Source organism: Symphodus melops (assembly GCF_947650265.1).
Source record: "Symphodus melops genome assembly, chromosome: 10".
Lineage (NCBI taxonomy): Eukaryota > Metazoa > Chordata > Actinopteri > Labriformes > Labridae > Symphodus > Symphodus melops.
Window position 1 is genome coordinate 22,580,055 of NC_136700.1, and position 15,679 is coordinate 22,595,733.

Genomic DNA, 15,679 nt, shown 5'->3' on the forward strand with positions numbered 1-15,679 from the left:
CATCAGTGTGTGAATGGGCAGCTGTGTGAGATGTGGTGTAAAAGCACTGAGTAGTTAGAAGACTAGAAATTACTCCAGTGGAACGTTTCAGGCTGCAGGCTGCAGACACGAGCTCTCAGGCTGCAGCACAACATATGAGGGTAAAAGTTCCCAATCAAAGAACAAACACAAGAGCACTCAAATGGACATTTTGTTGCACCAACGCGGCTGCATGAGCCCTCATGTTCCTTCTGTGTTTGTGTGTTTCAGAGTCCCTGGCCTACAGCTGTTTCACTCAGCTAATGAAGAGGATGAGTCAGAACTTCCCTACAGGTGGAGCCATGGACACACACTTTGCCAACATGAGGTCACTTATCCAGGTGATAAATATCTCCTACTTTGTGTGTGTGTGTGTGTGTGTGTGTGTGTGTGTGTGTGTGTGTGTGTGTGTGTGTGTGTGTGTGTGTGTGTGTGTGTGTGTGTGTGTGTGTGTGTGTGTGTGTGTGTGTGTGTGTGTGTGTGTGTGTGTGTGTGTGTGTGTGTGTGTGTGTGTGTGTGTGTGTGTGTGTGTGTGTGTGTGTGTGTACATGTCATTTACCACCTCCTTTCCCTCTCTCATGTCAGATCCTGGACTCTGAGCTGTTTGAACTGATGCAGCAGAACGGAGATTACACTCACTTCTACTTCTGTTACCGCTGGTTTCTGCTGGACTTTAAGAGAGGTGACAGTTCTTACACCCCCTACCTCTCCCAATTATTTTATCCTTATCTCATTTCTGCAGGCACTGACAAAGATGTAAACCAATGCTGATGCAAATGAAATGAAATGAATCATTAATAAGGGTTGGGTTTAAAGTATTTGAAAGACTGTAAAGTGTGTCTTCGTTTGTGTGCAGAGCTCCTGTATGAGGACGTGTTTGCGGTCTGGGAGGTGATCTGGGTGGCTCCCAGGATTTCCTCAAAGCACTTTGGCCTCTTTCTGGCTTTGGCCCTGGTCACAGTGTACCGTGAGATCATCATCGATAACAACATGGACTTCACTGACATTATCAAGTTCTTCAACGGTACGTGACACAGCTAAACATAATCGTTAAATGTTAAGTACGAAATCATTTGTTGGAACTACTATAACAGTGTGTTTGATCCACAGAGATGGCTGAGCGTCATGATGTCCTGCACATCTTGAAGGTAGCCCGTGAGCTGGTGCACAGAGTCCAGTCTCTGATGGACAACAAGTGACTGTAGAGGAAGAGGAGGATGCAGAGGGCGAGAGTATGTAAAGGACACTTAGCTCTTCCTCTCATCCCTTGGAGAGACTCAGTGTTTGCTGGCCTCCCCATCCGCGTTGCAGGTCCTGGGAGGCCGGGTCCCCTCCCTGCCCAGGTGAAGGCCCTGTGAGTGGGGCAGGAATGCTGCTGAGGGGGCCCGGCTCTGGAGCTCCGCCTCCATCTGTTTACATTAAACCTTCACATGGAATGTCCATGGTGTCCATTCAGACATGTGGATCTGTCTGCATGCTTGTGAGTTTGATCACACTGTGAACACATTCTTGAGTCTCCCCAGTTTTACAAGAGCTTGTGTGCGTGCATGAAAATACACACACACACACACAAACAAACACATATATACACATGCAGCATTGGCTCTGACAATACAGCAAGTTTCTCCAGAATCGCCCTTTTCCTGACTCTGAACTAGAACATGTTCGATATCTGTCAGGAAGCCTGTTCCTCCGCGCAGTACCAGCGAAGGCCACTAGAGTCCAGGATTTACACACAGAGGAGCAGAAGACTAAGCCACGAAGAAGTTTTCATTAGTGACCAAATGGACTGTGCCAACTACCTTTTCATGAGTATTTTCTACAATAGGCATGTGTTTTTAACCTCTTGTCCCCCCTCTCTTTTTTCGTTTTGTTCATTATCACACAAATGTTGCCTTTATCAGTGACAGCCCGGAGTACCCAGTTGCACTTTTGTGAGGGTTTTGCTTCATGGTGCCTGTGAAGAATATCTATGAGGTTCGGAGGCACCTAGAGAGGCAAAACTGTAGAGACAAGACAGAGCGGATTGCAGCCAACTTTCCTGAGCGTGTTAGTGATGATGATGAGGATTATTTCAACGTAGAAAGAACAGAGCAGCAGAGCACAACAGTAGAGAATAAAGCACACAGGCCGCCCCCTTAAACTCTAAAAATAACTTGAGCATCTCTGCTTGTGCCCCCATGGTGTAAGGTCAGGGCTGAGATCTTAAGGAATACTTCTGAAAAAGGAAGAGTTAACAAACTGACATTACACAGCTGTAAGGCTAATTCCTTTTAGAATGAATGTTTTTAATTATCATTTGTTTTTAGGGGAGAAGTAACTAGTAATTACTAACAATATCCACACTTTTTTTTTTTTTACAGACGAGTGAACTAGTCAGGCGTAATGGACAGAAATGAGTGGAGAAGTAGCTCTTTGCATGCATTTTAAAAACCATGCTGAAATGTGCATGGTTTTTCCTGAGCTGGATGTGTTACAAAGTCCTACAAAGTCCTTTTTTTGCCATACGTAGCCTTAAAATGTCATTTTAACATGGTTTGTTTTGCTAGTAGCTCTACATGCATGTACACAATGTAATTTAGGAGAATCAGATCAGTGATGCGTTTAGGAACTGTTGACAAGTAGAGATATACAGAAGCTTCAAATCCACATTTTTTGTTGGAAACATCAGATATGTTCACTGAAATCTGGTTGCAATCCTGCCTGGAGTCCAGCTTCTAAGAACAGAATTAAGCTTGAATCAGGTCGGTCTAGAAACCAGATTTGCGGATCCCGTTTTTAAAAGAAAGCTGCTGCTTTTGATGCCAAATTCTCTCCAGTGTTCAGCGAGTCAGTATACGCTTGATCTTGGGCTTCACAGTGACAGCACAGAGTATTATTCATGTTTCTATCTGAAGGAAATTTTTGATACTGTTTCCCCCCTTATAGTGTGACCCTTTATCTCCTCTCCTCCTTAAAACGTTCGACACAGCTGCATCTGATTGGTCATCCAGCAGGGACCTGCACCTGTGATCCAAGTGCCAAGAGTCTTCCCCATCCTGAAGCGTACTGTAGTGATCCAGCTCTCTTCACTTGCTAGTTTGATCCCAGGAACGGGCGGAGATGTGGATTTATGTCTCCCCTTTTCTTCTTCCAATCAGGACGTTGTGTACCAAAGCCTTGAAAAAGCCCCCTCTGTGGCATGACGACAATGTGCAATTTCATACTGCATCTTGAAGACTGACTGTTTACTATGTGTGTACAATATTTTTGAAAATTGTGATTCTTTAACTACTGTGCAATTGCTGTCGTTTCAGAAGATCCATTAAAGTCTATATTGCTGTAAATAGGAAACTGAAATCCTGATATTTCTATGAAGACTGTGGAACCATAAATATAAACATATATACCTTATTTTGAGATCTATTTTTATGTTGGTTTTAGCAGCACTAGTGGGAGTTTTAAAACTGTGCAGAGATGCAGAATGTGTGCAGACGTTGTTACACGTTGACTGTTAAGTGTTCCTTCTCAATGTTGTGCACTGATTTCAAGATTTCTATTTATTCAGAGATCCAATGGATTGATTGCATTGCTGAATATATATGTATTGGTAAGGATGTATTATTTGCCTTGAATGTAATGTATTATTAAACAACTTGTTCATGAGTGGGCTGTTTATCTTCTCTTTAGTTGTTGAGAGTTTTAATGTTTGCTTCTGTCTTTTCATCCCTCTTACAAAGAATCTAAATCAACATATCCACATTCAATCTGCCTGACTCATCAGCCTTAGGAGCTGATCTGTTCTTGTTGGGGTCAAATGTCCCAGCCTGCACCCTCTTCTTCTTCCTTTTCCAGTGTCTTAACTTTGTGCACCTCCTGGACTGGCTACACCAACCTAACATGACAACAGAGCTGGCTCATATCATTTTAAGAAGAGGGGGTCTTTATTTTTAATTAGGCTGCATGTTACTGAAGCAACAATAAAGTGTTTTTATTGCTTTGCAGAGAATGTTGAATTGTAAAATTATATGTGGTCAGTGTTTCTTAATGAGGACAGGCCATGTTATTTTTGCTAACCTCCCCATGAGACTGGACCCCAGAGAGCTTTCCCCTTTATCCCCCCTCACAGACGGTCTGAATTTTAATACATACCAATATGGACTTACATCTCTGCTGTTCTTCTTGAAACTAAAACTTTTTAAATGTTTCACTTCCTGGTTCTGGCGTTGTGTCTCGCTTATAGCAGCAGGTACTGTTGTTCTGATTGTACAGTGTGGATTCTGGTGACCCCTTGTGGTCAAAGTAGATAGTGTGCCGTTACATTTAAGATGTTGGTAGTCCAGGTCTTGTAAAAAGAAACGGGGCATCTAGAGGCTTCAGATTTTCCTCTCTAAATATTGAACATCCTATCATCAACAAATACAACAAAATATTCAGCTTACTGCTGTGTTCCTCCAGGATGCGTGTAAGAGTCCTATTGCTGTAAAACCTTTACTGCTGTTTTCATAGTTGATAGAAGTGTTGCTATACTTATAATGATGTTTCTTAAAATACAAATTAAATGAGCATTAAGGATCAGGAAGCTTTTTAAACTCACCAGGAGCTCGTTTGTTTTAGAAAATCTTGACCACAAATAACTGTTAAATGGTGCACTGACCCTTTAAATGAAGAAAAAACACACGGGTGAAAACAGGTTTAGAAAAAGCATCTTTTATCACGGTCGATACTTCAAACTGATCAGTACCCATGACATTGCACAATACAAAGGCATGAAAAAATTAACACTAAAATAGGTATTGCATCTTTCAAAAGCTAATTTTCCATTCATAAATACTTCTTGCAAATTTGCTTCACTGCAGTTTTTTTTTTTTTACAACAGAATCACAGAGTTGTTGTGGTTCTCTCTAAAAAGCTTGAAATCATTTCTAAAAAAAATAATCAACAAGCATGATGTGACAAAAAAATATCAATCAGCAGACATTCTGTGGGTGTGAGAAGTATTAGTATTATTTTCTGTACAGTACAACATCCAAGGCCAAGAGTCCTCCGCTCCGTACACGAGGAGTGGTGGCAGCCTGCAGGTGGGGGTGCTGCTCACGCTCAGGTCACTGTCCTACTGTGGTCAGACGGTGAGATGATGTGAAGGATTTTTTCTTTCACTGCAACTGAGACATGAAGATGTGTGGGTCAAAATCAGTGCAGAGTTTGATATTCTACATGGAACATGAAGCTAAAAATAAGCAGTCTGTTAACTTAGCATAAAGACTGGAAATGAAGGGGAACAACTCGCATGGCTCTGTCCAAAGGTAACAAGTATTTTGGCAATGTTAAAATGTTGTTAAGAACTACAGATCCCAGATACCTGTATGTTGCAGTGGTGGCACTCTCGCTGCTCCTAACTGGGGTTTGGTCCCTCTGCAGACTTCTGAATCTGTGAGGAAACAGACAAATCGAGGTTCAACAGAGAAAAAGAAAAAAACCACCCAGATGACGTCAGATGACACAGACAGCTGACACACTGCCTGTCACACACAGCCATTTATTCATCCATCATTCAACAGACAAAGCTTGATTGGGTGGACAAAATGTTTTAAAGTTGAGCAAATCAAAAACAAAATGTGTGAATCAAAAACATGGAGAGCAAGATGTGGATTGGTCTAACTACCAGAAGGGGGCAGACGTGCTCTTCGGCCGACATCAGGCTCTTAAACTCAGACATGACAAGACAACATAAAGAGACTCACACAAAAAAAACAACTAAAGACCAAAAACAACATAAAGCCGAGACCAGAAGACAACAAAAGGCTGCGTTGCATGGCAAGAAACTCAAGTTAAAAACATGAGATGAGACGATTTGTTTTCACGGAGCTGAGATGGTTTAAATCAAAAGAAGCTGTGTTTGGAAATAAAACGAAAGAAAAAAAAAAAAAAAAGCTCAGCAACAGGCAGGAATGTTACTGTACCTGTGATTGTTCTTTTAGGAAATCTGGTAGCTGAAATTCACCTTTAAAGACCTGGAAAAACAAAGCGCCAGGTTTAGTGGTCATTGAATCTGCAGGAATTCATCACCTGGACAACCAGGAGAAGCTTGACTGGATCATCAGATCACTTTACATCAAATGATGATTTTCAAATCACTGAGTCAATGAGATGAAAGCTTCATTTTCTTTTGCAAAAGTGTGATTATCACTTCTTGATCCAAGCCGAGCTCACAGTCTGACTGATGTATTCCACCTCAGTGTGTTTATCAGCAGGAAGGAGGCGTCACAGCGAATACGATCACGACATGTTCGATGATTTAGAATGTGATAAAGCTTTCAGCGTGAATAACCCTGATGACGACAGGCGCCTGACTCAACCAGATGTTGAGAGAAGAGTTGATTTACACGTGCTAAAGATTTCTATCATATAATTAAGGGGTGTACTGTAAGACACTGGTGACAACATGGATGCAGTCTTAGTGTTGAGAGGTTTTAGGTTGCCATATTGGAGAGGCCTTCTCAACCTAACATCTGATCAATCTAGAAACAGAAAGAGGTGAAGCTGAGGCAGCTGTTAACTGCAACACACCCTTGTGTCAGTCAACTTAACCACAGCCACAATAACAGTCTGTCATGGGATCAGACTAGGAGGTGCAAAGAGATGCCGTGCAGGGAAATGGAAGGATAAGAGGAGGAGACGAAGGAGTCTTTCTGCAGACTCCAAGCTGACAGAGGGCTGACGATGCAAAAAAAAAAAACAGACGTCACATCAGACAGAGGTGAATACCCAACAGGACAAAGCTGTGTGTCCTCTGTGTATGGAGGGAATCCAAGCACACGGAAAAACTCTGCTATGTCTCCTGCTGGCCACACAGTCGTCTAATGACCAGACAGCTCCAGCTGGATCATCATGAACATGCGTCTTATTTCCACAGAACCTGACAGTATCTATTCAGGAAGTCGCCTCGCTAATACTGACAAAAACAACTATGCTGCATTTCGAGGTCATCGTGCTGGACTGAGATGAAGAAGCATGTCGAGGGAAGATTTGGCTGAGAGTATCAGTGTGATAGGAGTGAGTTTATTTTAAGAGGGACAGATTATGAGGTGAAACAGGAGCAGGCTTCAGCAGTGTGCTGTCACAGTGCTGCAGAACAGCAGGGGGCAGCAGTGAGACACATACTGATCCCAGATCTGATCTCACCTTTAACCTCATTAGTTCTTCTCATTACATTGAAAACGTTGCGTCTAAGCTGTTTTGCAGCTACCCGTCACTAGATAGGGCTGTAGCCTTAATTAATAAGCGTGCTCTCCTTGCTCTACTACCAGGATGTAAACCAGCAGCGTAGACGGTTTACATCCTGAAGGGGCAGCACAGTCTGGCACTGTTTTGATCTGGAAAATGGAGATAAAAGTTGTATATAGGCTGTGTCAGGTTTAACTGGTTTAAAAGCACTCAACCTGAGCAATGTGCAACCACATTTAGCAAAGACATGTGGACGTTAACCTGCAGCATTGTTAGCGTTAGCCACACAAATTAATTCATCATCTTTAAAAGGTAGATCCTTTGATCGTGAGCCTCGGCTCAGTTTTTACTGTTTTCTGAGTGTATTTTCACCTTTGGACTAGTTTGAACCTAAGAGTTTGTTTAATCAGCTGGGAAATTAGCTGCAAGGCACATCCATGTGGTTGTTCAACCTTGAAAGTAAAACCAAAATGTTTTGATTATAATCGTTCCCAACGCCTCAAGAGATTTTCCTCTGCCACTTTGCATGTGTGTGTGTGTGTGTGTGTGTGTGTGTGTGTAGGTGTGTGTGTGTGTAGGTGTGTGTGTGTGTGTCTCACTCATATCACAAACTACATAAAAAAAAGATAATAGTTTCCCAGATTTATTGTTCTGTATGTGTTTGATCTGAATTTTACAAAATGACCTGATTGAGAAGAAGTCTGATGGACAAATTGTACTTCAAAGCTTTTCACTCAGCTGAATACTCAACTTCATCAAGATGATTTACCAGTAGCTATGACAGTTATAAGGATATATTATATATGGATAATCAGTTATAAAGAAGGTTTAGTTTTGCATTCTGTGTGATGTTTAATTTTATGTTTTCCACTGCAAAGATTCTGTTTCTTTGACTTCCCTTCTCTTTCACCACGAACCACAACTGCACTCGAAACACCCCCGACATCAAAAACAACCACAGAGAGACAGAGGATGTTGAAGAACAGAAGGGCAAAGATCATCTTAAAACAGTATTTGCACTCTAAAGTTGCTCAATAAAACCAATAGAGAAAACTTACATACACAGACAATCAATGGATCAACATTACTGCACAGAGAGGCAGGAGTGGGTCAAGTCCTGCGGGCCCTCCTGAGCTCCATTTATCAAAACTTCCCCTAAACAAAAACAAATCATTCTTCGCTCCCCGAGTGTCTTCATGCATGCTTGTGCGTTTGCCTGAAGTGGACATGGAGCCAGAAACTGAACAGTATTTCCAACAGCAGAGACAGAGAGGCGAGCGCATGTTTCTGATTTCCTCCTGGGTGCCATTTTGAAGTTTTCCTCTGCGAAGTGAGGCTGCAGGCCAGGCAGCTCCGAGCCGGGCCAAACCTCCGGCTCACACAGAAAAAGGAGAAGAGTATGCTCGATGGTTGTATACTAGCTCACATGCTCAAGGTAATAAAATCCAAGCCGTTTATGATTTGTAAAGTTGAAGAAGAGGCTGGTGCGTCAGCTTTGCACACAACAGATCAATCAGTCCTTCAAAGAGAGGACAGACCGAGACAAAGGGCCAGACTGCACGTCTGCATGATGGGATCACTGCGGTAACGTGAAGCCAGACTGCTCGTGTCCAACAGACTCTGACCTCAAGGTCCATTACCTCTGAAGGATCTGTTAAAACGCTCATGAAAGGTCGAATATTCATAATGTGGATGATTCAGAGGCTCTTAGTGGAATAAAACAAGCAGAAACAGTCCTGAAGAGGATAAGAAAAGTCAAGGCTCAGTCTACAATCGGCTGGCTGACAGATATGATACTCCTCAAAGGTCGATTCTGGTATTACTCGGGCCCAAAATTGTTTTGTTAACACATGTTGTGGTCTAAATGACGAAATGGTGCAAACATTTCCATGATTGCTTCAGTAGATTGCTTCAGCTGCAAAACAGGCAGCTGTAGTAAAAGATCATCTTTCAAGGCGAATGTGTCTGATTAAGATGTTTTAACTGTGTGGCTTTGTTTCTTCCATTGACAGGTTCAGGTTGTTTTAAAGAATACATAAAGGAAACGAAGGGTAAGCTCATGTCCTTCGCTCTTTTACCAATGATGTGACCTCGGATCATGTCGTTACAGTCATGCTACTGCCTTGGTTAGTTTATTTGTGTCATTTTGTACTATGGATCCATGCTTACCATGTATAACATCCAAAGTCATATAAGAAGATAAACAAACATTTGGCAGAGGTCAATCAGCAACCCCTGAGTTTTGGTGATAAATTACTTTTTATTTATGGAGTTTGGACTTATTCCTTAGGTTTATTATTTATATGAAGTCAAACACTTTAAATAACAGTTTGAGCTCTTAAGCTGAAAATAAAAGCCTTTTTAGTGGCTATACCATGATCAGCTATTACACATTTTTTCACATTTAGGCTACAAAATATGCCTTTGTTATCTTGATTCGATAATACACCAATGTCACATTACCAGACAACCCTAAAACAACAATATAAATTCAAAACTGTAAAAAACCCCAACAGTAAAATCCAAAGTTTTGGCTTCAACAACTAAAGCGAATCCACTAAAGTATCTGGAGCAGAAACCCTGAAAAGCTGCAGCTGCTCAACCCGGGGAGGGAGCACATCACCGGGTCAGCCAAGGTGTCTGCTGGTGCAAGCAGCAGGTCAGTCCACTCCAACAGCAACAAAGTAAACCTGCTGAGGTTCAGACTGAGTGGAACTGCTGCAGCTCCCTGTGACTCAGACCTCCCCACCACTCCAGTCCCGGGGGGGGTGGGGGGGCTAACCGTGAGACAGCCCAGTGAGTTTGTAAAGCTGCCAGTGTCGAGTCCCAGCCGGTCGACGAGAGTGTCTCAGTGCTCCACTTCAAATGTTCCTTTTCCAGGGATTTCTGACCTCAAAGAAATGCTTTTATCTGAACGGCACACAGAGACCCTTCAGAAGGAAAAGTGTGTGTGTGTGTGTGTGTGTGTGTGTGTGTGGGGGGTGTGTGTGGGGGGCTCTTTGACTAAGACTACACCAATCTTGAAAAACAAAACTCTCGTATGTTTTGGAGTTTGACGACAGTTATGAACCTCCGTGAGTTTTTCTGAAAGGCTTATTATGTGAAACTCTGAATATTCATTCAGCAATAATCAAATGTACACTACATTAATGTTGTGGAGTACGACTTGCTATGAGAGAGTGAAGTGAAACTATCCTAAACACTTTCTAAAACCATATTCAGTAAAGCCTATGTCAATGCTATTACAAACTTCATTAACTTAATGTTTCCTTTTTGTTCGTAAAGGAAAGGTTTGGTTTTTTTCCCCACTGGAAATCCAACTCAGTTCATCTCAGAGGTAAAGGAATAAGACTCAAGGATCGATAAACACTTCATGTGTGGCCCTCATTAATAAATCTTTTAGCCACTTTCTTCTTTCCATGCCTGTCTGGCTCTGTCGAGGTCCGAGAGCACCACGATGGCCGAGCACTGACGACAGGCACGGCTCGATACGTTCGGATGAGTCTGCTCATCATTAACCGTCCTCTCATTGAGATGAAGGAAAAGGACCAGACACGAAAGACGAAGAACTCTGCAAACAAACATTTATCCCTTTTAACTCGTCTTGTTACTGTTACTGTGGAGAAACTGAGAACTTATTGATCCCAATATCCATTTCTCACCAGGGATCAGAACAACTGCAAAGCCACTTAAAAGCTATTGATTGCGGCTTCAGGAGCCTGATGAGCCTCATTTACAGCAAACTGGAAAAACCTCTGCTGACCAGCAGTCAGAGGTGAAGCCTGGACAAGGTGTGGTTATTTTAACTATCAGTTATGAAGATGTTGATGGACGACGTTCAGTTAATGCATCTTGTTCTGATTGTACATTTTGATGCTCTCGAGAAGACGTGCCAACTCTATGAGCTAACCAGGTTAGCATCAACATTTTAATCCAACACAAGAGGAGCACACATGATGTATGGCTTTCTATTAGGGGTGGGAACAATAACTCATGACTCGAGTAGCGTTTCAACTTGTCAACTTTGTTAGCGTTAAAAACACCAGGTCAGCTGTGAGCAGGAGAAGTGATTACTGGTAGAACAAAACAAAAAAAGGTGGTAAAAACATGCTGTGAAATATATGTGGTGTTTAACTTAGCTTTCACAGAAAATGCCAGTCTGATGTTTAACCACATGCGTTCAAAGCATGAGGAGAAACCAGCAGAGACAGACGACAGGAAGTCTCCCATCACATCAGACGTTGTGAAGAAACCAGACTGGAGAAGATTAACCTGCTAATAAAGTCGAGCCGGAGAACAAGCCACCATCAGCGAGTACAAAAGATGTACAAGGCAAGCACAGAAGAAGGGGGGCTGATTAGCAATGTGTCCACCAGGTGGCTGTTTCTGCCAAGCGGCCTCCGGTGTTGGAAAATAAAGCCAATGCACATGTGCAAAATCCTGCACTTATCCACCGGAGGCTAGCTGTCACAGACACAACCTTTTAAAAAATGAACATTTGTACAGCTGAAATAAAAGTGTTTGTCTGATTAGCTCATGTCTTCTTTAGCACAGAGCACCACTACTGAAAGAGGAAACGTGTCTTCACTCACAGTTAAATAAAGGCTGCTCTGCTTCTCTTATCAACCACATCGCTCCGCCTGCACAACTCAAACAAACACCGTGATCAACAACTGCTCCTCTGCCCAGATCCAGACTGCGGTCTTTTCTGGACTGGAGAAGAGATGAGATGGAGGGTAAATATTTGGATGACATTGGCTCAAAATTCAATACAGCAGAGAGAGCATTTCCACATGTTGCTTCATCACACAGTGGTTTAGTTCAGGGCTGGTTGCCAGATGTGTTATGCAACGCTGCAGAATATTTGGGTGGTTGGTGGGGGTAGGGAGACCGTACCATACTCAGAGACAGTAGCCTTGACTTTAATGAGATCACACTCCAAGTATTCAGGAAACCTCTGAATTCTTCAATTAGTTTTAGTAATTACATTAATTATAAGAAGGGAAACTTGCTTGTTCTTTCTTTGAAGTGAAGCAGATAAATTGGAAAGACGATAACTCTGTCGACATCAGAGCCCTGCCAGCAGGACAACCATGACATGATAAATCAAATCAAATCACAAGCTGACCAGTAAAGTAACTTCTTGTCCCCCCCCACAAAACAAAAAAAATACTGACCCTGCAGCTGGGTATGATGCAGGGGAATCCCACTAATAACATTCAGATGTTCTCAGCATAAATCTGAACCCACTAGCATCAACATGCACATGCTGTCATCAAGACATGCAAGTCCACTTTAAGGATTTCATGTGTTATTTACCTGAGGGAGCAGGGACGGAGAAACAACCCGAACACACGCAAAGACATGCGTGTTTACTGCAGCACAAAGCCTGTGTACAGTACCACGGGCACATGTGAAAACCATTAACATGAACAACGCGATGCTAGCATCTAATAGTGGACCAACGCACTGACAAACTGAAGCCCCAGAGGAAAATGATTCCATACACTTTGCAGACTCAGGTTTACAGCAAGAGTCCAAGATTTTTGGAAATATGTTTCTTTGAGCTCATCACACAATGGGACATTGTGTTTAAAGCCAACCGATCAGGAACAGCTGTGTGCAGTGACTGTTAGCAGAGTAACATAAGAAACAGAGCCAGATTCATAAAGTACAGGAAAGACCTTCAACTTAAACACATTCTTCATAACGTTTTGTGTTCAAGTTTCTGTTCTGGCCTCAGACACAGCGTTGGAAAGGTCTGTCAGGTAGACGCAGTTGGGAACATCTTTTAGGGATGAAGGATATTTGTTTTATTCCTTTTTCTCATCTAAAAAGTGGTGGCGCATTCTGTACACTTCTGAGACCAATATAGTTCCACACACTGCTGAAACAAGCCCCATCATGACTTTAAGTGCAACCATCACTCATGACAGAGGAAATTGAAAATTTGTCCCCGTTTATTGTATTTTGCAAGGAGCCGCTGTGCTGCCTAAAACATGGTGACTTGGACCAGACCCACATTGTCAAAAAGATTTATCTTTGGGGATTTTATGCCTTTATTTAGAGACATGACAGTGGGTATTCAGAAATCAAGGGGAGGAAGGGAGAGGGAGAGGGAGAGGGAGAGAGAATGTCATGTCAAGAAGCCACAGGTAGGACTCGACCCCGGGCTGCCCGCTTGGAGGACTACACACACTAACCATGAGGCTACCAGCGCCTCATGGCGGTGTCATTTATTAACATCTTACGACCTCATCATTGGTCATATTGGTATTCACTCACCCCTTCCCCTCTGTGCTCCCTCTAAAGCCACGCCCCTCACTTACATGCACAAGCGCCATCGGTGCAGAAGGTGATTTCAGCTCATGCTTTGAGTGTGGGCTCGTGCATGCATGGGGTAGAGAGGGCTGATTGGTTTAGAAAACGTGGTTAAGTCCAGACATTGGTCGAAGTTTTTACGTGTTTACAGCTGCTACAGATGATTTTTTTAAATTTCTTTTTCAGACCACATGTTAATATTAATTAAATACTGTCAGGACCTGAAGACAATCTCAAATAAAATCTTAAAAAGTGTCTCTGGAGGAAATTACGACCCTGCCTTTAAAAGAACCAGCAACTCCCACAGTAAAGGGTTAAATCTCATGGAGAGAATACTGTAAGGGTGTTTTTGTGACTCTGCCACTCTGTAGTTTCCATCTCTGTTTGTGGTCAGACACATTTTTCTATTAAATACTCAAACACCCCAAATATTTTCCGTTTAAGTCACAACCCTTCTGACATGACAGATTACAATTCATTCTTTCTTTGCGTCCTCTCCCCTCCTTCTCTGATCCCCTAGGATCCCCTACCGTAGTCAGACTTTTTTTTTTACAAACCACACAATAAACCGAGCAACATCTGGTTTCAAACCATCACAGCTTGGACCTCACACAATCAAACTCACATTACTCAAACTTAGATGCATGGAGTGAAATAAAATATCAATTAGAAACCTCCAGGGCGGAGATGTTAAGTCAACTTAGAAGTGCTAAAAAAATGCAGTTCCTTAAGTGGCCTCTTGAGGCTGTCTCCAAAAGTGAGTTGGTCCCATTCACGCTCCATGTTAAAATGTCCAACTCTACATAACGCTGTTTGTACGTAATGCTAATTGTTCTATTCATGACAACTGTAAAAACTCAGTTTTTAAATAATATTAAGGCTTACAGTTCTGTATATTATGGGCGTGGCTTCTTTGAGTGACAGGTGGGAGCTGCTAGGTGTCTCACCTCATTTCCTCCTCCACTTCCTGACACTACACAGTGGAGCTGTCTTGGCGTGACGTGGGTTAAAAACAATTTTTCTATGGCACGATAACATACGGCTGATGCCAGTTTAAACAGTCAACAGTTTATTTCCTTGCAGCCCTCCCCTCACTGTTAACATACCCTCTTGCATATTTCGGTTTCACTGACACTGCAGTTTCTCGCCCTCGGATGTTGTGTGGTTGTGCTGATGTAGAGTACATCTCTTCTTTGAGAGAGGGGGGAGACACTTCCTGCTGTAAACAGTGTCGATGCTTCACTGTTGAATGATGTATAACAGTCCAGTAAACACATGCAGCAGAGCTGACGACGAGATAACTGGCTTCATTTATGGAGACTTACACCAGCACACTAATGTAACTCAGCTGAGTCATAGTAATAGCAGCTTTGAAAGAGCACTGAGCTACTTTACTCGCACAGCAGAACACTGTTTTCTCTTTCATACATTTCTTTGTTACCGATGATAAACAGCGAAACACAGAAGAGCTTCATGATGTCATTTTTTGATACAGTTTTAAATACATTATTTCTTCTGTTTGGGCCAGCTTTTGGTCAAAACTAAATCTGAAGATGGTTCATTTTTGTGTTGTAAATCTTTCCATACCATTTATAATAGTAAAATAACAGAGACTGTATCGTTCATAACAAAAACACCGAAGCCTCCAGCTAACATAGACATTAGATCAGTTTAAACTAAATAATGAAGAAATGATTTCCAGCAGAAATAATTTTGTACAGTAAAAATTCAGGTTCAGCATCTCCTAGTATTGTATCGTAACAACTAAACTCTACATTAGAGGTTTGTTTGGGTTTTAACCTCCTGCTATAACATTTAAGGCTTTAGTCTTTCCTCCAGATGTTAAACCTGACTGCACAGTTTTTCTTCCATCCAGGCACACGAGCATCAGTCAGGTCCAACACTGGTGTTTGATGATAGGAAAGACCCTTCAGTTCTCCCTGCTTCACTTCATTACTTTGAAGAAGAGGACAGTTATGGTCTCTATGGGTGAACAGATGAGATGTCTGAGGCATAAACAATGATACCTGGAAACAGTTTCAGACCACAACTGTCTGGACAGACGTCACAGCAGGAAAGCACATGGACAGTGAACGGACAGAGATGCTCATACCCGTGTCCCCACAAAACTGTT

General features: G+C 42.3%; 2 protein-coding genes across 5 annotated transcripts in view; one reads left to right on the forward strand and one right to left on the reverse strand.

The window, feature by feature from the left end:
• Positions 1–3,663, forward strand: part of sgsm2 (small G protein signaling modulator 2) — a 62,792-nt gene extending 59,129 nt beyond the window's left edge. For all 3 annotated transcript variants that reach the window (XM_079354421.1, XM_079354423.1, XM_079354422.1), the window contains 4 exons: positions 250–359; positions 604–700; positions 875–1,042; positions 1,129–3,663. In XM_079354421.1, the coding sequence (XP_079210547.1) occupies positions 250–359; positions 604–700; positions 875–1,042; positions 1,129–1,217 (464 nt within the window). In that variant the 3' untranslated portion in view covers positions 1,218–3,663. The remainder of the gene's footprint in view (positions 1–249; positions 360–603; positions 701–874; positions 1,043–1,128) is intronic.
• Positions 3,664–4,691: 1,028 nt separating this feature from the next.
• tpst1 (tyrosylprotein sulfotransferase 1) overlaps positions 4,692–15,679 on the reverse strand; it is a 36,764-nt gene continuing 25,776 nt past the window's right edge. Inside the window, exons 4-6 of one of the 2 annotated variants that reach the window (XM_079354424.1) lie at positions 5,961–6,011; positions 5,360–5,428; positions 4,692–5,162 (exon numbers count right to left, since the gene is read on the reverse strand). In XM_079354424.1, coding sequence (XP_079210550.1) covers positions 5,393–5,428; positions 5,961–6,011 — 87 coding nt within the window. In that variant the 3' untranslated portion in view covers positions 4,692–5,162; positions 5,360–5,392. The remainder of the gene's footprint in view (positions 5,163–5,359; positions 5,429–5,960; positions 6,012–15,679) is intronic. The other variant, XM_079354425.1, reaches the window with a different exon arrangement.